The sequence below is a fragment of the Lithobates pipiens genome, unplaced genomic scaffold, assembly GCF_037356315.1.
Source record: "Lithobates pipiens isolate NorthernLeopardFrog02 unplaced genomic scaffold, aLitPip1_a1.2 Scaffold_28, whole genome shotgun sequence".
Lineage (NCBI taxonomy): Eukaryota > Metazoa > Chordata > Amphibia > Anura > Ranidae > Lithobates > Lithobates pipiens.
In genome coordinates, this window is record NW_027507789.1 from 29,880,168 (window position 1) to 29,904,635 (window position 24,468).

At 42.7% G+C, this 24,468-nt stretch overlaps 1 protein-coding gene across 1 annotated transcript; it reads right to left on the reverse strand.

Annotated features, from left to right (window-relative positions):
• Window positions 1-52: 52 nt before the first annotated feature.
• Window positions 53-22,364, reverse strand: EDEM2 (ER degradation enhancing alpha-mannosidase like protein 2). The gene is made up of 11 exons (XM_077458989.1): window positions 22,193-22,364; window positions 17,689-17,799; window positions 15,932-15,971; window positions 13,084-13,189; window positions 11,026-11,151; window positions 9,074-9,285; window positions 8,803-8,944; window positions 7,417-7,541; window positions 3,210-3,354; window positions 3,007-3,128; window positions 53-661 (listed from the first exon to the last, which is right to left on the reverse strand). Exons 1-11 carry the CDS (start codon window positions 22,297-22,299, stop codon window positions 200-202), a joined length of 1,698 nt encoding a protein of 565 aa, XP_077315115.1. The 5' UTR covers window positions 22,300-22,364; the 3' UTR covers window positions 53-199.
• Window positions 22,365-24,468: the final 2,104 nt, after the last annotated feature.

Here is a 24,468-nt window from a genome sequence, read left to right on the forward strand (position 1 = left end):
GTTTACTACCGCTTTAAGGCAAGTATAATTTAAAAAAAAAACCCTTCCAAACTTCTGTTTTAAGATTTTATTGTAAAAAATAAATCCCAACCGAGGTAAAAAAAAAAAAAAAATTAATAATAATCTTATGTACACAGGGAAGAGATGGCAAGAGTAGTAAAACTATTATTAACACCTTTTTTTTTTTATCTATCCAGAATTAGTCTAGAAACACTTGTCCTAGGACTGAGAGTTTTGAGGTGAACGGTTGGCTGGGGCAGCGGAGGAGTGATCTGCGTCTGGTTTTTGTACGGTTTTGTGAGCTGGTAGAATAGAAGTTTGGATAATTCGGATCCTTAGCAGCTTCCTTTCTGATCTTTTCTGTCCTTTTCTTCCCAGAGAAGAATTCCTTCACCAGGTCTTCCATCTCCCACCTTTCTGCATTGTCCCTCTTACAGCAGTTCAGCGCCGCTGGGTCTATGGGGTGAGCTTCTGTATTAAACACATAGCCTCCGGCCCCCACCACACATTCCCCATAGGGGGTCACCACCAAGTCAAATTCAGAGCCATCGTTGTGAATAAAGTTATCTGGATCAAACAGAAGGTAGAGGTATTTTATGGTCTCTGCTAGGAAGAAAGATTCCATGCGGTTGTCCAGCTTGTGATCTCGGACATCTTTAACCTACAAGAAAATTAAAATTACACTCAAAGTGGAACTGTGGGCAAAGTAAATAAAAAACAAAATAAAAACAAACACACACACACGATGCAATCTATCACTAACATTAAAGGCTTAATTTACCTTTGTGACCGTTTCTTGTTAAATAAAAGATGGTTGCTTAAAACACTAAACATAATAGGACATGAAAATAGTAATTTAAAATTATACATCTCTCTCTCTCTCTCTCTCTCTCTCTCTCTATCTATCTATCTATCTATATAGAATCTCCATCTATATCTAAAAAAAAATTTGTATCTATATACGTTTTTTTTTTTTTTTTTTTGTATTGTTGCTTGTTTGACACTTGTAATGGGGCGCTGTAAGTCTTAATTATACTTTTAGTAATGTCTTGCACAAATTGAGTTTTGGTTATGGGTAGGCAAGTGGGTGGGCTTTTTCTTTTTGTTTTCTTCTCTCTTTTGAAGAGGACATGATCAAGGATCCGATGTGTTCTTGGGGTGGGGGGTTAGTGTGTTGTATGTTAATTAAAAGATTTTTATAGATATATTGTGCTTTTCTATTTTGTATGTTGGAATTTGTCTTAAGAAAAAGTAATAAAAAAAATAAAATAAAAAATAAAGAAAGAAAGATGGTTGCATTTCCCAACCCCCCATTTACGGAAATCGTGGGGTATTTTCCCTGGAGGATCCTGTTTTTTTTTTTTTTTATAAAAAGGTGTGTGGCTCTGCCTGTCTAAAGGCTCATTCACAAGTCTGTTTGACAGGTGGTGAGGAGGTGATATGTTGCCTCCTCCCCATCTGATTTAAACCCATGATTGCCGTGCAATACACGTGATTACAACACGATAGTACAGCAATTAGAAGTTAAAATTAGGTGTGAGGAGGAGACACTGTGCCCGGTGATTTTAATTTCTCCCATGTTGTCCAGGTAGATCTCCACCCTCTTTAAGGTTGCCTGCCCCTGCAGAGGGATATACTTTGTTCATATTTCATGTCTGAGGTTTATAATCACTTAAAAAATTCTGAACACTATTGCTGCACGTCTTAGCCATATACAGGTTTTAAAAAATAAATAAAAAATTCTCGATTATAGGCAAGGCAGATTATTGAAGGCCGATATCATAATTTTCCAAAAAACAAACAAAAAAAAAAAAAAAAAAAAAATCGCTATTGGTAGCAAACTAGACTGATATTGCTTCAAGGGGTTTTACCTGCAGCTGTAGGCATCACCCCAGTACCATTCTTTAGAGCGGACAGTTGGCTTTATTGTAACAACAACTGATGTGGCTCAACAACTTCTTGGCTGTTATCACAAGCAGCGGGAGGGGACACCCCCCGCCCCGCTGCTCACCCGGCTCTTCCGTCCACCCTCCTGCTGCTCACCCAGGCTCTCCGGTCCCACCGGGAGGCCCGAGCAACCAGCCGGCACATCCACCGGCTGGCCGAAGACCCAAAGCCGATGCTTCATTCTGGTCTCGGATCTAGTAACCAGGAAGCGATGTCATGACATCACTTCGCGGATTACTGGCATCTTAAAAGGCGCCAGTTTTAAAAAATAGAAAGTATTCAAAAACACAGATCTTGACTTTTGAATACTTTCAAGTGCAGAGGAGGAGTTTGGGGTCTTATAGACTCCCGATCTCGCCATAAAGAGTACCTGTCGCTGCCTATTGCTGTCACAAGGGATGTTTATATTCCTTGTGAGAGTAATAACAGTGATAAAAAAAAAAACAAAAAAAAAAAAAAAAAAAAGTTAAAATATCAGCACATAATATCGGCTATCTGAGGCGATTTTGAAGCAGAACTCTGTTGAATCAATCTTGTAATTCATACAACCCTGCCAAACTGTATAACCACTGCAAGAATAATTGAAAATATGTGTTTACTGGAGACACTGTGCTTAACGGGTATCTGAAATCTTAAAGCGGAGTTACACCCAAAAGTCTAACTTCCGCTCATTTGTCCCCCGGCATCACAATTGCCACCTTTCAGGGGGAGGGGGGACAGGATACCTGTCTTTGGAAAATATCCTGTTCCCACTTACGGGAGTCTTGGGCCGTGGACCATGACATCACCGCGGGACTCCCTCCTCCTCCTGTCGCCGGGCCAGTAGGAGAGAGGAGCGGGGCCTCGCACATGCGCAGTAGGATTCCCAGCATGAAGCCGTAAGGCTACACTGCCAAGTAGCCTTACCCACAATGGCGGCTGCAGCACCCGACAGCTGATGGAAACATCAGCTGCGGTGCCGACTTCGCTGGACTCCAGGACAGGCAAGTGTCCTATTGTTAAGAGTTTTCACACATTTATACAGAGAAGCCATAAAAGTAGCACCATAGGGAAACTTACAGTAGCATATCCACAGTAAACTTTGCTTATCTTCTCGATGGATTCTATAGCATCTCTGCCTAGCTCTAGCAGCACAGGATCTTTTGTAGCTCTGTACAGATACATTGCACTCTCGATCAGCTCTGCAAGATGCACACAAGTATTATAACTCAGCATCACACACCTTTCTGTATGAACAACTTTCTAATAATGCTGAGGAATACCTGGCCGGAGGGGGTAGCCTTCCCTTTTGTCCACAGTAAATCCTTGAGGGATGTTGTAGAATTCAGGTAATCCACCAAACTGTTTCCATACTGTGTAATAGTTGTGGAACGTCTTCATGGCATTTCCAATATCTCCTATAAGACTCTGAAGAGAAAAATGAACAGTTAAAGAGGAACTGCAGTCTGCTCAATAATTTGTTAAAAAAAAAAAAAAAAAAAAAAAAAAACACACAACAACATCTTTGCCATTCTGAAACTTCCCATTGCATATTTTATATACATTGTGATTCTGTACTTGCCAAATACGCTGCAGAAATCTCCCTTCGCTGAGTCTGGCTGCAACCATTTTAACTGTGGGCAGCTGAAGCTACTGCCTGTTAACTTCCTGGATTTACACAGACACACCTCCAGCTCTCATTGGCCCTCTTAGTACTCACCCCCCCCCCCCCTCCCTTCCAGGCAAACTCTCATGAGAGTGTGAGATCTGTGCACAATGTCATAAGCCTAGGCTAATGACCAGACAAGAAAACAGGAAATAGGCTGTATAAGGTATTTACTGGTAGAATAAAAATGTTTTACTATCCAAAAAGTTAGAACAACAAGGGCAGAAGATTTAATAGATGGAAAGATTAAAAAAAAAAAAAAGGAAGAAGATGATTGCAGGTCCACTTTAAAGGTGAAGTCCAGCCTGAGCTCATTTGGCTGTGCTTCTCCTACGGGTCACAGGAGTGCAATTCGTTTTGCACTCCTGTGACCCATTTTCAACAGAGATCGGTCTGAAGTCTACTCTCCGCTGATGCCACTGGAATCAGTCCGGGCACCGCGTCATCCCAACTTCGGAAGTCTGGATCCGCCAGGTGCCTGGACTGATGACAGTCTCAGCCTTTCAGTGAGCTGCTGAGACAGCCGCTCCCTTCCCCTCCACAGCTCAGCGCTCCAATGAGAGTGGAGGAACAGAGCAGGAGAGATGCTGATTGACAGTCAGCAGCTCTTCTCTCAGGGGGAACCGAGCCATCTGCGGTGTTCGATAGCTCAGTGCATAGACGCCAGGGGACAGATGCAGCATTGGTCCGATGCTGCATCCAACTAGGCAAGTATGATTATGGGGGGAAAAAAAAAGCAAAACTGATACTTCTCCTTTAAGTAAAAACCCTCGCTGGTGGCTTATTTTACAATCGGTCAATTGAAACATGGACACAGTAAACACCTTTGTATGAAAAGAATGAGAAAGACACACATGAAAATTTTCAGCTAATATCAGGTTGTCAAGAAGCATGCTATTCCTTTTTGGCCTTGAATGTTAGTTAGATGTATATTAAAAAAAAAAATATATTATTATATATATATATATATATATATATATATATATATATATATATATATATATATATATATATATATATATATATATATATATATATATATATATATATATATATATATATCTATACTAGAGGTTCCACGTGGACTGCTCTGCAATGTCCCATCAGAACTAGACATGTTCAGCAACCAAAATACAGTTCAGAAGTACAATGTATTATCTGGAGATTTATCTCAATTACTGGGATAGGATTGGCAGACCATTTTCACACATAAGGCTATGCATCCTTTATTTGCATCACATAATGAAGAAGTTTGGTTGTGAGCTTTTCTGAATATCCACTTTAGTGCTATGGACCAGAATAGGTTGGCAAAGCCAATCACGCTCCTTCAGTGCCAGTGATCAAGAAATCATACCAAGGATATTCAATCCAACCAGCCCAAATATTTTACATTTTGAGTATTGTGCGCTGGCAGGTTATACTTTGTTTTAAGATGTAGATTACGCCGTTTACTCACCCTAAACTGTCGTGGGGGGGGTTGGGGCGACAGGGGACATAAGAATGACAAGTGTGGCCCAGCAAGCATGCCACACCCTGTAGTTACTATGCAGAAAGATGGCCACGCTGTATATTTCCTGGAAGATAGGGACCATCACTGTATTGGCTAAGACTACTAAAATGATTTACAGCTTCCACAGAGGTGGATGAGCATATACATATGAAATACTTGCCTTGTGACAAGCCAGGCCAATGTAAATTTACTAAAATATATCATCCTTGGTTCAGCTGTATTTAAATTAAAGACGGCTGTTGCAGAGCCGCCCCTCTTCATTTCATCATGGGCAATCGCTAGTTCACATACATGGGTTACTCCATAGGTAACGTATGAGTCGCCAACCTTCTCTTTTTAGACGGTATGGTATATGTTTTTAGATCCTCCTTACCTATTGACCCCTTTTTCATCCTTAAGCCAAAACCTATGCCCTTTACTGCTGATGATTGGCTGTAAACGCCATGAAACGCGTCAAGTCTTCAATTAAGGATGCCAAGCCAGGCTTGCTGAATTCTGAAAATACTTTTCAATCTCTACATTTTGTATTAGGATTATCAATTTTGTTGGATTTGTATGTTTATTTAATCAACTTATTAATCACCTATGTCTGTATCAATCATGTTTTATCAACTACCAATATTAAATATGTTTATTATTATATATTATGTCTCTTCCTGTTTACATCATGTATTATGTATCATTATATAATACATTATATATCATATTATATGTCGCATTCATTAGATTGTGTTCAAACATATTGGGGTTGTCGAATCATATTGATTCATTTCATTATGGCTATATGGTTTTTCCCTATGGGAACAATGACATATAACCTGTAATAAGTTTTCTTCTTCATTATTACCTACATACACATGGCTCATTTAAAGTCCCACAACCCCCCCCCCTCCTATTTTACATGTAATTAAAGTATAACTAAAGGCAAAACTTTTAGTTTTGGATAGAGTGGAGAGGGATTAGAACACCCGACAGTTTTTTTTTTTAGGTTTGTGCCCCCTGTTATTGGGCCTATAAGTTCACCTATAAGTTGAATTCACACCGGATGCCCTCCTCCTCCACCCCCCCCACCCCCCGATCCCGCTAACCTGGAGCACAGCGATCTCTCGCTATGTGCCCCACACAGCTTAATCTCCAAAAACGTACATCAGGAGGTATGTTTAGGAGCATTCTAATTGGTTGGCGCCGTCACATGGGCAGCACCAACCAATCAGAACCCGCTTAGCCCATCCTGTCAAATCCCCGGACCAGTACAATCAGCGATACGAGCTGTCAGTGCGGGAGATCGCCGGAGTCCAGTGCAAGTTCACCTTACACTTTAAGGAGATTCAACCAATTTGTCCTTTTTTAACATCATTGAAAGTGAAAGTAAAAGAAGCGAACCAGATTTTGGGTTGTCCCCAGAAAAGTAATAGAGGGGAAATCTTCCAATGGGTCCGGTGACTTAGGGGTCCCCAAAGAATTCCCTTGATTTACAGGGATTTCTCACTTCCCGTTTGGCTATGAGACAGGAAGTGAAGGGAAATCTCCCCAATGGGAAACAGATGGCGAAAAAAAATTGACAGGGGTTCTGTTCTATTCAAAATATAAAAAAAAAAAAACAGTTTTGCCTCTAGTTCTACTTTAAAGTAGTTCACCCAAATTATACTAACTAATGCTAAACCTACTCGCAGCCACATTCTAAAACGAAATCTATCAAGCCCTGTAAAGCGCCGTACTTACATGTTCTGAAGCCGCTCCAGGCTGGTCCCAATGCAGAGCTGTCAGTGGCGGCTTCTCTGTGTACAGGAGGCAGCCGACAATGGAAGCCCCATAGTAACTCTATGGGTGACGTTGATTCCCAGCCCTTGTCGGTTCTCTCCTGTACACAGCTTCTGCTGCTAAAGACCAGACTAGATCGGCTTTAGAAAAGGTATGTATAGCGATTTCTTCTTTACAGGGCTAGATAATATGTTTTAGAATGTGGCTGAGGGTAGGTTTAGGGTTAGTTAGGTTTTGGGAGAACTTCCACTTGAATTTATATTTCTATAGTACTATTCTCCCTAGGACCTCAAAATGCTTTATCTGCTATTGGGGCAGATGGTGAGGGGAGCTCAGTAGGATATCATATTAGGGCCAGTTTTACACAATTGATCTACGAGCATGTCTTGAGGAACCTGTAGTACCTGGAGGAAATCCAAACAAGCACAGGAAGAACATGCAAACTCCATGCAGATAGTTTCCTAACCATGATTCTAACCAAGAACCCCTGTGCCACAAGGCAGAAGTGCCAACCTCTGAATCACCGAGACCTATTATAGGGTAGATATATTACCTGTAATCCTGGCCAAAATGCCTCCAGGGACTGAAATATCGGCATGGATACTGTGCCCTTGTACATCTGTACCCACACATACCAGTCGTCATACTTGGTGTAGTTCTGTATAGCCTTATTGTATTCTAAAGCAAACACAAATGCATGTTTTCAAATGTATAAAATAGACAACTTCTGACAAATATTTGAGGCATAAGAACTACTCTTAAAAAAAAAAAAAGAAAAAAAGGGGAGAAATATGGCCAAGGCTCTTTTTACCCTACTATGCATGTGAGTCACAGGAGTGCACTTTATTCTGCACTCCTGTAACTCATACCCAGCCAACAGTGGGCTAAAGTCCCGTCAGCTGACCTCACTCAACTGCTTCAGACTCTGGAAAGGATCCCAACTTTGTCGGGATCCACCCAGATGCCTGGGCAGTAGCTGGCTCAGCCCCTCAGCGCGCTGCTGAGAGCCTAAGTCAGCCACTCCTGCCCCCTGCACAGCCAGGAACTTCAGTGAGCGTTGGAGGGACAAAGCAGAGAACTGGTGACCGACAGTCATCGGCTCTCTACTTGCTGAAGACTGAGAATGGAGTGATCAGCCTTCTTTGATCACTTTCTTTTTGGTTAAAGCTGAGCCTCTCCCCCCACAGCAAAAAAAAACAAAAAAACAAAAACAAAAAAAAAAGTAAAAAGTCAGCACCTACACATACTGTGCTAATATTAGGACACTTGCCTGTCCTGGAATCCAGTGATGTCAGCACCCCAGCTGATATTTCCAATCGGCTCTCGGTGCTGCCACTGCCATTTGTGGTAAGGCTTCACTGCGGGTTCCCTACTGCACATGCGCGGAGCACACTACGCCCTCTGAATGGCCCGACAGAGGTGGGGGGGCCAACTTCTGAGTGATCTTGTGACAGCGAAATCCCTCGGAAATGTCAAATACAGGTACCTGCTCCCCCCCCCAAAAAAATGGCAAATGTGGGGGGGGGGGGGGGGGGTGCAGATAAGCAGAGCTTCAACTTTTGTGTGGAACTCCACTTTAAGAGGTGGCGGGGGACTGCTGCTGCATCCACCTAGGTGAGCAAGTATATGTTTATTTTTTTATTCCATACTTCTCTTCTACAAGTGCTTAAATTTGGCTTCCCAAGATTTTGCCTTTCCAGTGTGGGGTGCTGCAATTAGCCATTCACAACAATGTCCAAATCTAATAGAGGGGGGAGACGAGCGGGGCTTCGTTCCTCCACATCGCTGGACCCTGGGACAGGTAACTGTCCAATTATTAAAAGTCAGCGGCTGCAGTATTTGTAGCTGCTGACTTAATTTTTATTTTATTTTTTAAAGCAGAACTCCGCTTTAGGCTTATTGGACTTGATCTCCCTGCGTGGCCATCATTAGTACTTACCCAGGAACATGGACATCATTTCTTCATCTTGCAGAAGGATGGCTCCTTTAACCAGGTATTCAAAGTATGAATCCACTCCTGCTCCTATCCCAGAATCTTGGGCCACCCATTTTGAGGTCATGACGTCTATATGGTTCCCTACCTGTTAAAAGAATAATATAGAACAGTGCTGAAAGCATATAGAGTGTGCATTTACAAGTTTGCATTATAGGAAGGGTGCAAGTTTACATTATAGGAAGGTGACCGGATCAGCTTGCCAACATTCCCTTACCAGTCCTATCTCAGAGCGGCTTTCCCACAATCCTTTTAGAGCTCGCCTGGCCACCCTTTCGAATACGGGATCTCCAGTTAGGCGGCTCAATGTGGCAAACTCAATGATGTAAGTTCCTATACCCGCCGTACAAGTCACAGGAGTCTCTGTGGGGTTCACACCGTTTAGGAGGTTCACCGTGCCATAAGGCATTCCAGTTAGTGTGTCAAAAGCTGGAAAACATCAATAAACAGTCATATTTTATTTTTGATGTACACAAAAACGGGCAATGGATATAATGCAAACCTTCACCTCAATTCAGCTTGAATGATCTCCTTATCCACATGGACTGTTATTTTCAATGAGGCCTGAAAATAACAGTCGCATGGCTTAACGCGATCACCGTTATGCTATAAACAAGTTTTTCATTTGCTATAAGGGTATATATATATTATATATATATATAAAAAAACTTTGCAGAGGCATTCATCCCATTTGTTCTGTGTGGATGGGGCAAAATTAAATGTTACAAGATATTTTATCTCCAGGTCTATTGTTATTCATTGAATAAAAATAGCAATTAAACAATTAAAAAAAACTAACGCATTATAGCCACTAGATGGAGGTGACGTAATAGGTAGTAACTACTTATTTACTACCTGTGTAATGGCCATAACACTACCTATCACTACCTATGTAATGGCCATAATACTACCTATCACTACCTATGTAATGGCCATAATACTACCCATCACTACCTATGTAATGGCCATAATACTACCTATCACTACCTATGTAATGGCCATAATACTACCTATCACTACCTATGTAATGGCCATAATGCTGCATTGTCCTGAATCACTCTACATTGTTCAACTGATTAGCATTCGACCTGCAGAGAAAATAGCCTTTGCTTTTTGCCAGTTTGCACAGAACAATAATGTAAATGTACTTTCACAGGATGAACAGCTCTTCAATTTTTTTTTTTTATAAATACACCCCTAAGTCAATTCAGCCTCATTTGTAGATTCACTATATTACCAAAAGTATTGGGATGCCTGCCTTTACACGCACATTAACTTTAATGGAATCCCAGTCTTAGACCGTAGGGTTCAATATTGAGTTGGCCCACCCTTTGCAGCTAGAACGGCTTCACTTCAACTCTTCTGGGAAGGCTGTCCACAAGGTTTAGGAGTGTGTCTATGGGACTGTAGGACCATTCTCTCAGAAGTGCATTTGTGAGGTCAGGCACTGATGTTGGACAAGAAGGCCTGGCTCGCAGTCTCAGCTCTAATTTATACCAAAGGTGTTCTATCGGGTTGAGATCAGGACTCAGGTGAAGGCCAGTCCAGTTCCTCCACACCAAATTCACTCATCCTTGTCTTTATGGACCTTGCTTTGTGCACTGAGGAAAACAGGTGTATAGGCACTGTAACCTTCCTACAGACCTTGAGGCTGCTGACATCTCCAACGTACCAGAATAAAGGAAAGGGATGGTCGACACTCAGGATAACATCCACAATTCTATTTCTTTATTAAATACACGTACAAAGCTGTAAAACAGACATTTAATAAAGAAACACCATTTTGGATATCATCCTGAGTGCCGACCATCTCTTTCCTTATTTTGCTTTGTGTACTGGTCCAAATCATTTGGTGGAGGGGCGATTATGTTGTGGAGTTGTTTTTCAGGGGTTGGGCTTGGCCCCTTAGTTCCAGTGAAGAGATCTCTTGAGGTGTCAGCATACCAAGACATTTTGGACAATTTCATGCTCCCAACTTTGTGGGAACAGTTTGGGGACGGCCTTTTCCTGTTCCAACATGACTGCGCACTAGTCATGTTGAAAAAAGTAGTAATTAAACAAAAAAAAAAACTATTGTTTAATACATAGTGTACAGAGTAAATTAAATGACATTTAGTTGGGGTTTACAAGTACTCTAACCAAAACCAAGAACCCGAAAATTCTGCTGACCTGGCAAAAGTTTCCGGGCTGCATCTTCCGCCATGCGTAACAAAGGACCGGAACAGGGCCAGCCAGGCTCCAGCGTGAGACCGGCTCTCTTGGAGAGAAGATGAGCTGACAGAAGACCCCCCACCACTGAAAAGGAAACAAAATCACAGTTTAGATTATCTGGCCAACAAAAACCGTGATATAATAAATTGTATACAATCATGTTTTTCCATTGTGCTTAAAGCCGGCCATAGACTGATTCGAACCATGCATGGGCAGGCTGAATGGACCTAAGTTGATCAAATCTATCAACTTGGGTACAACCAGCCTGTCAGATTTTACAAGCCATTATTGTGTGCTCCCCGCTAACCCAAACGGCTTCATGGAACGGACCCCCCCCCCCCCCAATCAACATGGACAGTGTTGATGGGGGAATCAAGTGATTTTTCTTTCCAGCGACACATGGTTGCAGGAAAGAAAAATCAATCAGTCTATGGTCGGCTTAACCCATTCCCACCCAGCATATCCCTTTAACTGGGTCTCTGAGCCGGTTCACACTGCTGCAATGTGAGAACCCGTGTGAGTTCCCACGTCGCATGTCAATTGCTGGCTGTTCACACTGCCCTATGGGAATCTCTGCGGGTGTCAATAGAAGAGGAACTGCAGTCTGCTCACATAATTTGTAGAAAAAAAAAAAAAAATTATATATATACCATTCTGAAGATCCCCTCCAGCCACTTTGCATATTTTATATATGCTGTGATTCTGTACTTGCCAAAAATACTGCAGAAATCTCCCTCTACTGAGTCTGGCTGCAACCATTTCAACTGTGGGCAGCTGGAGCCACCGCCTGTTCACTTCCTGGATTTACACAGACACACGCCTCCAGCTCTGCAGCTCTCATTGGCCCTCTTATGACTCATCCCCCCTCCCTTCCTGGTAAACTCATGAGAGAGAGAGAGCTGTGCATGATGTCATAAGCCTAGGCTTTTTACCAGGCAAGAAACGAGCTGTATAATGTATTTACTGGCAGGGGAAAAAAAATGGTTTACTATCCAAAGTTAAAACAAGGGCAGAAGACTTAATAGATGGAAAAATGACTGAAATTCTGCTTTAATGACATTCCCAGATTGGTTTGCATATCGCAGAGCGAACTGTCAATTCGGAAAGGAATCGGATCACATAGGTGTCAACACCCATGCGATCTGATTCTGGAGCAGACCAAAAAAAAAAAAAAAAAGGGTCCTGCACAATTTAGCTCCCAATGCGATGCAAATTCAGCCATACAATCTGTATGGCTGAATTCACATTGCACGTGATTTGCACAGCAGTGTGGTGCGAATCACATGCAATGTCTGATATCGCAGCAGTGTGAAGCGACCCTTTATGCCTGGGAAAGGGGTGGGGGGGGGGGGGGGGAGCAGAAGCACTGCCTGACCACATTGACCACCGTAATTGGCTGTTGATCCACTGGCTCCCAATTACTGGAGACTAGGAGCAGTCTTTGACAAAAAACCTTGACCGTCCCTGGATGTGTATGTGCAGCATGGGAGATGTTCAAACATTTTCCATCTATTAACGGATAGAGTTTAGCGTGCCACATAGGCTTCTGACTTGTGCTGTGGAGGCCGGAGTGGAGGATGGTGGGGCAGCTATTGGTTTTTCAGATTAAAGGGTCAGTTGATTCAGGGTATGGAAGAGGTAAACCGATGTGCAGGAACTTCCATCGCTCAGGAATTCCGAGATTCTTGTGTTTGCAAACCTTCTATGCTCATTATAAAAAGGTACTCCCACCATCCCTGCTGGATTTTTTTTATTAATTATATATTATGAGGAATGCTGGAACACACAGAGGTTGGGGAGGAACACACAAATTTCTCAGCTAGACGGGAACAGAGACCAGAATTATGGCAGAAATCTCATTGCTGGAGCACCCAAGATGTGTAAGAAGCCAGGGGCCAACTCATCTTCATCTTACCAGGTTCCACCTTATTCTACAAGGTCACATTTGGTTGGGCTGACCCTCTAAGTACACTTATATGTTAAATGAAGGACAAATGATCACATTCCAAAGAGAACCTCGGATGTTGGTCTCAAACACAGAAGCATTGACATCAATGTCGAAATCCACGGTGTCCTGGAGAACATTCACCACTCGCTGGAATTCTGAGACATTGCCGATAATCTGCCAATTCCAAAAGTAAATTATTGATTATAAAGGAGCACTGCACTTCTATTAAAGAGGTTACATAGGCAGGGAAAACAACACTGATCGTATTTTTATTTTTTATTTTTTTTAAGTTGTTGTCTAATCAGATTGAACTGCAATTAAAAAAAAAAAAAAAAAAAACACAACACATGATACAATACAGTAAAACTCACTATGGGGTGTATTTAAAGTGCATTTTCACTTTTACAGCAAAATTGGGAAAACATCTACTTTATATGTTTGTTATACGTTCCCATTAACATACCATAGCTTAAAGAGGAAGTAAAGGCTATTTTTTTTTTTTTTTAAATGCAACCTGCAAGGCAAAGGCATAATGAGCTAGTATGCATTGCATACTAGCTCATTATGAATAACTTACCTGAGAACGAAGCCCCCGAAGCGGTCCTCCGTCTTCATGTTCGCCACTGCCATGTATCCCGGAGTGACTTCCGGGTTTCGCTGCTCCGGCGCTGTGATTCGCCAGAGCCGCGATGACGTCACTACCGCGCATTGCGCACGGGAGCCAACACGAGCGGCATATCGCCGTGATCTGCGGCCTGCCCAGTGCGCCTGCACGCCGCTGTCTACGGTGCATGCGCCGTAGACAGCGGTGGCTGTCTTTTTGTAAATATCTCCTAAACCGTGTAGGTTTAGGAGATATTTCTTGGACCTACAAGTAAGCCTTAATCTAGGCTTACCTGTAGGCCAAAGTGGTTTGTAAGGGTTTACAACCACTTTAAAAGGAGAAGTTTGGGGTTAACTAGGGGTGCAATGGATCCAATAACTCACTGATCGAATTGTTCCTCGGATTGGAGTCACGGATCGGATCATTTTTCAGATCAGCAAAAAAAAAAAAAAAAAAAAAAAAAAAGAAAGACAAATCTTGTTACACCCACCGGAATTTTAGATTTCACAGTTATTCAACACACAACAGAGCTTATATACTTAATAAAAAAAACTGTGTTTGTAAATCCAACGGACTGTTTAGATGTTACATTTTAAAAGCAGCAGCAAACGTGCTGATCTTACATGGTTGCCAATGTGACAGAACACCTCTGATTTTCACATTTAACTATTAGCAACCATGTAAGGTCAGCAGGTTTGCTGCTGCTTTTAAAATGTAACATCTAAACAGTCCGTCGGATTTACAAATACTGTATTTAAGCATATAAGCTCTGTTGTGTGTTGAAAATAACTGTGAAATCTAAAACTCCGGTGGGTGTAACAAGATGTCCGCTTGCCCCCTTCTCACTATCATTACTGTGCAGGAGTGTAGGGTGTAGCAAGATGGCGGCACAGAAACGACACTTCCTGATGAGACAGTGGCTGCCGGGTGTACCAAGATGGCTGATGCTCCGGAGCTAGGCCAAAGCCGCGGCCTTTCCTAAGCCACGCGATCAGCGGAACGCTCGGCGGATCGCGTGGTGTGCTGATCCGAATAGGGTGACCCATTCTGATCACGGATAGGTGACGATCCATTGCACCCCTAGGGTTAACAAAAAAGTAAACATTCAGGGCTAGTTTACACTTGCTTCAAAACATGGTTTCAGACAGGCTTTGTTAAAGCTCTCTGAATGTCAGGCAAAGCTCTTGTCACTAAATAAAATGGTTAGCTTACAGTCCTGTTTACACCTTGCTTTTGCTTAGTGCTTCGATGAGCCCTTGGTGAGGCATCGATAAGCCTTTGGTGAGCCTTTTGCTGGGGCTTCGAGCAAGCTTTGCCATAGACTTCTATGGAGGCTTTGAAGGCACTTTGAAGCACAACTAAAGCTACATGGGGTATAATTTTTGAAGCAAAGCAAAAGCAAGGTGTGAACAGGACTGTAAGCTAACCATTTTATTAAGTGACAGGAGCTTTGAATAGCATTCCGAGAGAGCATTAACGAAGCTTGTCTGAAGCCTTTTTTTGAAGCAAGTGTAAACTAGCCGTTAATGTGTGTTGAAGCCAAAGCTTGCGTAAATGAGCCCTTATAGTCACCTCTATGCTGCAGCTTTCCCACACCAACACTAAGAATGAGAGCTGAGCAATCACATGACCGCTGATCCCTCAGTTTTCAGTCTGCTCCAAGCAAAGAGCGGTGACTGTCAATCAACGCTCTCTGCTCTGACCCCCCACTGGAATGCATGGGGTGTAGAGAGGGCAGGTACAGCTGGCTTCAGCTCTCAGCAGAGCACTGGGAGTTACAATTCATACAGAATAGAGTGAATCAGGAAAATACCACACTATGGCCACTTGATGGGGCTGATGGTCATAAAAAATAAGCATTTACTTCCTACATGAAGTTTTACAGGATGAATACCTCTGCAAATATATTTTTTTTATAAATACACTAATACGGCCACAACTCGGAATTTACTACCTTACATTTCTGCCTTCTATTCAGGGAAATGCAGGGAGTTTCCTAATCCTTTTTGTAATATTGTAAAATTTATTCATCATTCAGGAGATGTCAGAACTGGTATTTAAGGTAGACCTATACTATGGGGTGGTTAGATGAGTAGCAGCAGGGGTGAAATACTTTTCCTGGAGAAAATGCTGCTGCAGGCCTCGCTCCAGTGCTAATCACATATAAATAGCCAAGGTCTTTGTCTCTGCCTTTAGCAGGATCTTCTCTAACCAAGCTAAGCATCTCAGACCTAGCTTTACTTTTTGATAGTGCAAGGCCAACAATATAAGTAAGGTCTATGAAGGGGCCTCTGGTCCTATAAAATACCCACCAGCAGCGTGTCCAGTGCATCAATTAAAGTCAAAGAAAAGCTGCAATAAAAAAGAGATTACAATGAATACGTGACCAAAAATTTACAGATACCGTCTCTTTACAAGCACATCAAGTTCACACCACATGCAGTCCAGTGCATTTTTTTCTGCATCAAAAATGCATGGATAGTAGGTTATATGGTTTTCAATGGCATACTTCACACCAGTGTGGTCAGTTCCAGTGCAATCGAGAAAAAAAAAAAAAAAAGTAGAACACGCTGCATTTTTTTTTTTTGCACTGAACAGTACTGTAACACAGTAAAATGCATAAAAAAAGGAATGGAATGCACCTAAATGCACTAAAAACACACTGGAAGACTCACGTCCTTATTGAAAAGTGAAAAAAAAAAAAAAATGCAACGCATCGAAAACGCATCAAAAACGTGCAAGCAAAAAAAAAAAATCTGGATTGCGTTTTTATGGTGTGAACTGGCCCTGAGTAATATCTGATGAGCAAATATGTTTTTGCACGTTTAATAAAAATATTAATTACTTAAAATCCCCAGTACAGGAATATACTATACTGTCTATATTTTCTGAAAGCAGACACTCTGAGGAATAAAATGGCAGTTCTTCCAAATCTTTATCTTACATAATATTAATACAATGGTGGATCAAGCGCAAATTTTCAGTAAAGAAAAAAAAATTAAGTAAGCTAAATTAAAGTAGAACTATAGAACCCCCCCCCCCCCCCCCCATTTTGTTTAGAGTAAGGGAGGGTTGCAACCCCTGTCAGATATTTTTTTCCCGCCATCCTTGTCCCATTGTGGAGATTTCCCTTCACTTCCTGTCACCAAAAACAGGAAGTGAGAGGAAATCCCTGCAAATTAAGGGAATTCCTTTGGGGTCACCAGAACTAGCGTCCCCATTGAAAGATTTTTCCTCTATTACTTTTCTGGGGACAACCCAAAATTTGGGATTTTTATTTTTTATTACTTTCAATGATAATGGTAAACAGGACAAATAGAGGGGGGGGAATCTCCCTAACAGGGGCACAGACAGCAATAAAATCTGACAGGTGTTCTAAACCCCCTCATCCACTCTATCCAAAATTAAAAACACCTTTGCCTTTAGATATACTTTACATTTTAAGTTACACAAATGTAATATATTACCCCATTTCTGGTAACATATAAAAGATTAGGAGTTGCGCTAAATAAATCGATACCAAACATGTAAAATTGCATGTGTCGTGAGACGAGGACAAACTTTGGTACCAAAAACTTTCCATAGGCAAGGTGTGTCTCTCTCCTCCCCCCCCCCCCTTTATTTGACATATGTCGCCCTTCCAGTGCTCCTTGCTGCAAAGGCCAGTTATAGGAGGGAGCAGTGGCAATAAAATTCTAGTCCAAAGGCTAACGCTGCGCTAGAAATGTAAAATATAAAATACAGCTGCTAGCACCTTCAAGTCAGATAGAAACTCAATAGATATAAAAATACAAAGTCTAGTGCAGTGCTAATACAATTAAAATTCTACAGGTGAAAAAAGACTGAAAGAGGAAAACTAATGAGTCCCCCCAAACGCACAGACAATAGGAAAAAAAACTAGAAATCAAAATCCGTGCTTCATATAGATGGAAAGACCACAGGTAAGGAAAAAGGCGATGATCCTTGCGGCAACTGTTTTTCATATATGGTACTGTAGCGAGTTACATTTCATTTGAAAGCAGAAAATAAAACTGCAATGAAGTGCGTCACTCGGGGAACCCCCGCTTACCTGCCCCAGGTGTCCTGGCCATCGCATGTTAGCGGCCTCAGCTCGTCATACGGAAACGCGTTGTCCAGGTAATTGTTGTAAGCGTGATAAAACATGGACTTCACCCGATCCCTGGAAACAAGCGTTCAGAATATTATCTGCCCCGATTTACATCATCCCCCCACATTAGTCCCCAGCCCCCCACATTACAGTCCTCAGCCCCCCACATTACAGTCCTCATGCTCCTCCCCCAACTTTAAATATCCTCAGCCCCCCCCCCACTTTAATAACCCCAGACTCCCCATATTACAATCCTCAGCCCCCCACTTTAATATCCTCAGCCCCTAGCTCTCCCCACTTTAATGTCCTCAACCCCCCTTTGATGTCCTCAGCCACCCCCCCCTACTTTGCTGTCCTCAGCCCACCACATCACAGTCCCCCCAACCCTGAGTCCTTCGCCGCCCCCACCCACTGTCCTACCTTACACAGATAGATAGAAGTGAGGCACAGCATGTTTGGATGGAGGGTGGGAGTTGCAAGATATAGATTGGTTGCTAGGACCGCCATTCATCCGAGCAGCATATCACCCGCTCGTTAAGCTCGGACAGCTCCCGCCCTCTATCCAGAATTGTCCTGCCTCCCACCATCGGCTCTGTGGAGGGTTACAGTGCGGTGGCTGGAGGAAGAAAAGGCTCCTAAATAGCAGGACTGTAGCGGTCTGAATGGGACAATGACATGGTCCACATTTGGACCACGGTCCTCAATTTAGAAAAATCCTGCTCTATAGTGTGTGCTTGTCTAAGTTAAAGAGGAAGTAAACCCTGATGAGTTTACTTCCTCTTTCATTCCCTGTAAAGGCAAAGCATAATGGACTACTATGCATCGCATAGTAGTCCATTATGTGTCACTTACCTGACACAGGAGCCAGCGAAGTCACCGCTGTCCCCTGTAGTTCCGAGCGTCCACCTTCTTGGTGGGTCTCCGTGGGTCTCGCTGCTCCGGTGCTGTGATTCGCCGGAGCAGCGATGACGTCGCGCATGCGCACGGGAGCCGAGACTCGCAGCATTGCCGTCATCGACGATGCCCCGCTCAGTGCGCCTGCGCGCCGCTGTCTACGGCGCATGCGCCGTAGATAGCGGTGCCCGTCTTCGGGCAAATATCTCCTAAACCGTATAGGTTTGGGAGATATTTCTTGGACCTACAGGTAAGCCTTAATCTAGGCTTACCTGTAGGTCAAAGTGGTTTGTAAGGGTTTACAACCACTTTAAGAGCATGAAGTGTAAATTCTGTCTGCTGCTTCCTTCCTTTGCTATCAGCATGAATCACTTCTGACAATTTTTCCTGACAACAAAAGAAAAATGGTGACAGGGGAGGGATCTCCAGCTGATCAACAGCCTCAGCTCTGTTCCTGTGTGCTGTGTGAAGGGAAGGGGAGGGAAGGCTGTCCTTTCCCTCCAATCAGCTCTCCTCACTGAGCTCTGCAAAGCAGAGACACAGATCCATCTCTTCCCCTAGTAAGAGCACCTAACACAGTAGAGTAAAACACTGGCTAGGCACACATTTAACCATTTGATTGCCCCTGTTAACCCCTTCCCTGCCAGTGTCATTAGTACAGTGCATATTTTTAGCACTGATCACTGTATTGGTGTCACTGGTTTCCAAAAAGTGTTAAAAGTATCAGTTAGTGTCAGAATGTCCGCCACAATATTGCAGTCCTGCTATAAAGGTCGCTGATCGCTGCCATTACTACTAAAATAAAAAACAAAAAAAATGAAACAAAAATGAATAGTATAATTTTTTTGTTTTTTAAAATAATATATTAAATAAATATAATTAAAATAATATAATAAAAAAATGAATATCCTATAATTTGGCTTGAGCAAAAAAGTTATAGCGTCTACAATCAAACGATTATTGGGATTTTTTTACCAAAAATATGTAGCAGAATATATATTGGCCTAAAATTATGAAGAAATTTTATTTTTTACATTTTTGTTTTTTTATTGGATGCGTTTTATAGCAGCAAGTAAAAAAATTATTTTTATTTTTTCCTAAATTTGTTGGTCTTTTTTTGTTTATAGTGCAAAAAAATTTAAAACACACAGAGCAGATCAAATGCCACTAAAAGAAAGCTCTATTTGTGTGTGTGGGGGGAATAACAAAATGTATGTGGGTACAGCATCACACGACCATGCAATTGTCAGTTAAAATAACTCAGTGCCGTATCACAATTTTTTTTTTTAAATGGTCTGGTCATGAAGGGGGTAAATATTTCAGGGGTTAAGTGTTTAAAGTCCAACTGCATCTAATGAGGGTTAGTGCTTACCATCTGTCCCTATTTGGGGCCATTTTTCCTACTTCTTCTGTCTATCCCCTGGACAGGAAGTAGAGAGAATCTGCACAATTGGGACACAGCTCAAAGTTGGAAAAAAATAAAAAATAAGCAAAAAAAAAAAGGAAAAAATAACTTTTTGTTTTGGACGCCGTTTTTACTGCTGTCTGTGCCCCCCATTAGGGAGATTCACCCTCTCTATTTATCTTATTTACAATTATCAGTAGAAAAAAATAAAAAGGGGGGGGGGGGGGGAGGCTCTAATTTTGGGTTGTCCCCAGAACAGTAATAGAGGGAAAATCCTCCAATAGGAACATTAGTTCTGGTGACAACCAGGGGTTTCCTCACTTTTCAGCGATTTCCTCTCACTTGCTGTTTTGGCTATGGGACAGGAAGCGAGGGCAAATCTCCCTAATGGAACACAGATGCTAAAATAAAAATGGACGTGGGTTATAACCCTTCCTTACTCTATCCAAAAGGAGAAGGGAAAAAAAAAAAAAGTTTTACCTATAGTTCTACTTTAAAGCCTCCCAGAACCATCACCCACTCTACAAAAAAAAAAATTAAAAATTAAAATTAATAATATATAATATATATATATATATATATATATATATATATATGTGTGTTGGAGAGATTTCTGCACACTTCCTGGTCTCAGAACAGGATATTAAAGGAAATCTTCATAATGGGGACACAGCAGTATATATATATATATATATATATATATATATATATATATATATATATATATATATATATTCCCCTTCCCGCCGAGCGTACGCAGATCTGCGTACTCGGCTTCCGGGGGTTATACCAGGATGATGCCCGCACCTGCAGGCATCATCTCGATACCGTTTTTTACAGCGGGCGATCGGCTATCCAGGCATAACAACCGCTGTTATGCCGGAGGAGCGGGAGGGGACATCCCCCCTCCCGCCACTGTTAACGGTGCTCCCGCTCAATCGGGAGCACCGATTCAAGCTCCGATGCCTCTGGCTGCCGGGGAGGAACTGGAACGAAGCCGTAATCGGCTTCGTTCCAGTATCCTATTAGTAAACATGGAAGTGACGTCATGACGTCACTTCCCGTTTACTCGGCTGCCGATGGCGCCGGTTCTAAAAAAAAATGTACAGTATTCAGAATCGCCGTTTTCGGCGATCTGAATACATTGAAGTGTAAAGGAGGGATCGGGGTCTATTAGACCCCCGATCCCTCCATAAAGAGTACCTGTCACCACCTATTACTGTCACAAGGGATGTTTACATTCCTTGAGACAGTAATAAAAGTGATCAATTATTTATTTTTTTTTTTAAACAATTTATTAATTTTAAAATAAATCAAATAAATAATAATAAAAAAAAATGTTTTAAAGCGCCTGCCGTCCCCGCGAGCTCGCGAAGCAAAGAAAACGCATATGGAAGTTGTGCCCGCATATGTAAACGGTGTTCAAATCACACGTGAGGTATCACCGCGATCGTCAGAGCGAGAGCAATAATTCTAGCACTAGACCTCCTTTGTAACTCTAACCGGGTAACCGTAAAAAAAATGTAAAGCGTCGCCTATTGAGATTTTTAGGTACCGTACTTTGTTGTCAATCCACGAGTGCGTGCAATTATAAAGTGTGACATGTTTGGTATCTATTTACTCGGCGTAACATCATCTTTCACATTATGCAAAAAAAATTGGGCTAATTTTACTGTTTCGTTTTTTTTTTTAATTCATGAAAGTGTCCCTTTTCCCAAAAAGTTGCGTTTAAAAGAACGCTGCGCAAATACCGTGTGACATAAAATATTGCAACAATCGCCGTTTTATTCTCTAGAGTCTCTGCTAAAAAAATATATAGAATATTGGGGGGTTCCAAGTAATTTTCTAGCAAAAAATATGGATTTTAACTTCTAAACACCAAATCCCAAAAATAGGCTTAGTCATGAAAGGGATATATATATATATATATATATATATATACACACACACACACACACACTGCTGTGTCCCCATTATGAAGATTTCCTTTAATTTCCTGTTCTGAGACCAGGAAGTGTGCAGAAATCTCTCCAACACACACAATAACAATGATTAGAGGATCTCCCCATGTCTATAACAATGAGTGCCTCTTCCCTGCACCCATTGGAAGCCCCTTTCTAGGGATGCAATGTGTCCTGGCACAGTAGGTGGGGGGACGACACATACCTGTAGTGAGCCATGTCGTGCTCTGTGATCTGGCTGTGCCTGGCATTGTAAGCCGGGAGGACGGCGCTCAGCAGCCCCAGGCACACTATGCAGCCCCCAGTCACCATCACACCCCCACTTTCAGCTCCTGCACATCCCCGCTGCTGACAGCCGCGACACGCCCACTTCCTACTCTAAGGACGGCAGCCGCTCCGTGATTGGCTGCGGCGGCAGGCTACGTGCTTCCCGCTCCAGGATTGGATAGAAGTGATGACACCTCTCTCAGGCAACTGAAAGGGAAGTCTCCATCTTTGTGTCTGGCAAAGTTTTTATAATAAACAGCTCCAAACGTGGAAGACAGAATAAAAAATAAATTAAAAAAAACACTGAAATTAATGCTGGTTGTTTACCATTTTATTTTGTTTTTAAAAAAATGCAGCAATTACTTTTATAGACTTTTTTTTATTTACATAATTACATATCTGCTTCAGAGATCACACAAGTCTTGCAATATTCTCTGAAGAAGTATAACTAAGGGCCCATTCACCCCAGACACTGCACATAACTGCTCGTTTTTGACTGTATGTTTACATGCATTTGAAGCGTGTTTGACCTGCGATTGAATGCATTTTGTGCTGCATTTCTGGGTTTGCTTTCTTAGCTTAAAGGAGCAGTGTGCAGGGCCGGTGTCTTGTCATATAACGTCCTCCATCCGATAGTGTCCGCTGTGTACTGCGCATGCGCAGTACACAGCAACACAGATTCCGAAAATTGCAGAGGATGAACGGCGCCTGCGCCGTGAGTCCAGGTTCTATCCCCACTATCCAAGTGGACATAGAGTAGGAATAAAAAAGAGCCGAGCGCAGCGAGGCCGAGCCCGAAGCGTGGCGGGCCCTCTAATACTCACAACCCTATGTCCGCTTGGATGGTGGGGCTACCACCTCCACTCACGGCGCAGGTGCCGTTCAGCTTCTGAGATTTTCGGAAGCTTTGTCTGCTCTGTACTGCGCATGCGCAGTACGGCCCGGACACTATTTGATGTCCGGACACTATACGGCAGAACACCGGGACAAGGGGTGGGCAGGAAGGCTGTCTGCCCTGGGCACTGTGGTATTATGTGGGGTGCGCACCACAGGGAGATTGGGGGGGGGAGAGATTGTATTGGGTGGGGAAATTTGGGGGGTGGCAGGGGTTAGGAATTTTTCTGGAAGGGCAGATTTGGGGAAATGTGCTAGGAATGCTTATTTGGGGGGGAATTTGTGTTGGGAGGGGGATGGGGTAAGAGGATTTGTGCTAAGGGGGGGGGGGGCTAGTGCTATAAATGTAATATGCTAGAGGGGATTTTTTTTTGGGGGGGGGAGTTGTTCTAGTATGAGTGATTTGGGGGTATTTGTGCTAGGAGGGGTAATTTGTGGGGGAGATTTGTGCTGGAAGAGGGGGTTTAGAGTGTGGGGGGTGAGGATTGGAGGGGAATGTTGAGATGTAGAGCATTTGTGCTAGGAGGGGCAATGTTTATTTATTCAGGGTGGGGGATTTGTGCTGGGGGGAAATGGGGAGAGAGAGGAATTGAGCTTGGTGGTTATAGGGTGAGGATGCAGATTAGCGATCAATTTCTTTTTTGAAGGAGCGGGATTCTGACACATAATGCTCATACAAAAGGGGGGGGGGCAGTTTGGCATGTTTGATGACCTTGTCCCAGTACTGGCAGTGTGTGTTGTGTTTGTAGTGCCTTCTAAGCGCGTGTGTGTATCGCGTTCCCTGCATTTGCGGCTCCGGCACTGGGCTCCAATCCGGGACTCAGTCTTGATTCGTAGAACTATGGGCAAAGCTTTTTTTTTTTCATTTTGGATAGTGTAAGAGAGGGTTATAACCCCCGTTAGTGTTTTTTTTTTCTTTTTTTCACCATCTGTGTCCCATTGCTAGATTTTTCTTCACTTCCTGTCCAATAGCCAAACAGGAAGTGAGATGAAATCCCTGCATATTAACCACTTGCTGACCAGTCGCTGCAGTTTTACTGAGGCAGGTTGACTCGGCTGGGCAAATTGCGTTACCTTACGTGGCTTCCCATTATGGCAACTAGGGGAGCCCATGCCCATGGCTCGCCGCCGGAGCCGATGCGAGTGCCCGGTGGGCACAATGACCGCTGCCACGCGTGATCGCTCGTGACAGAGTGAGAATCGGGATCTGTGTTTAAACGTGCAGATCCCGGTTCTTTCAGGGGAGAAGAGACTAATCGTGTGTTCATACAAAGTATGAACAGCAATCTGTCATCTCTCCTAGTAAGTCCCACCCCACCT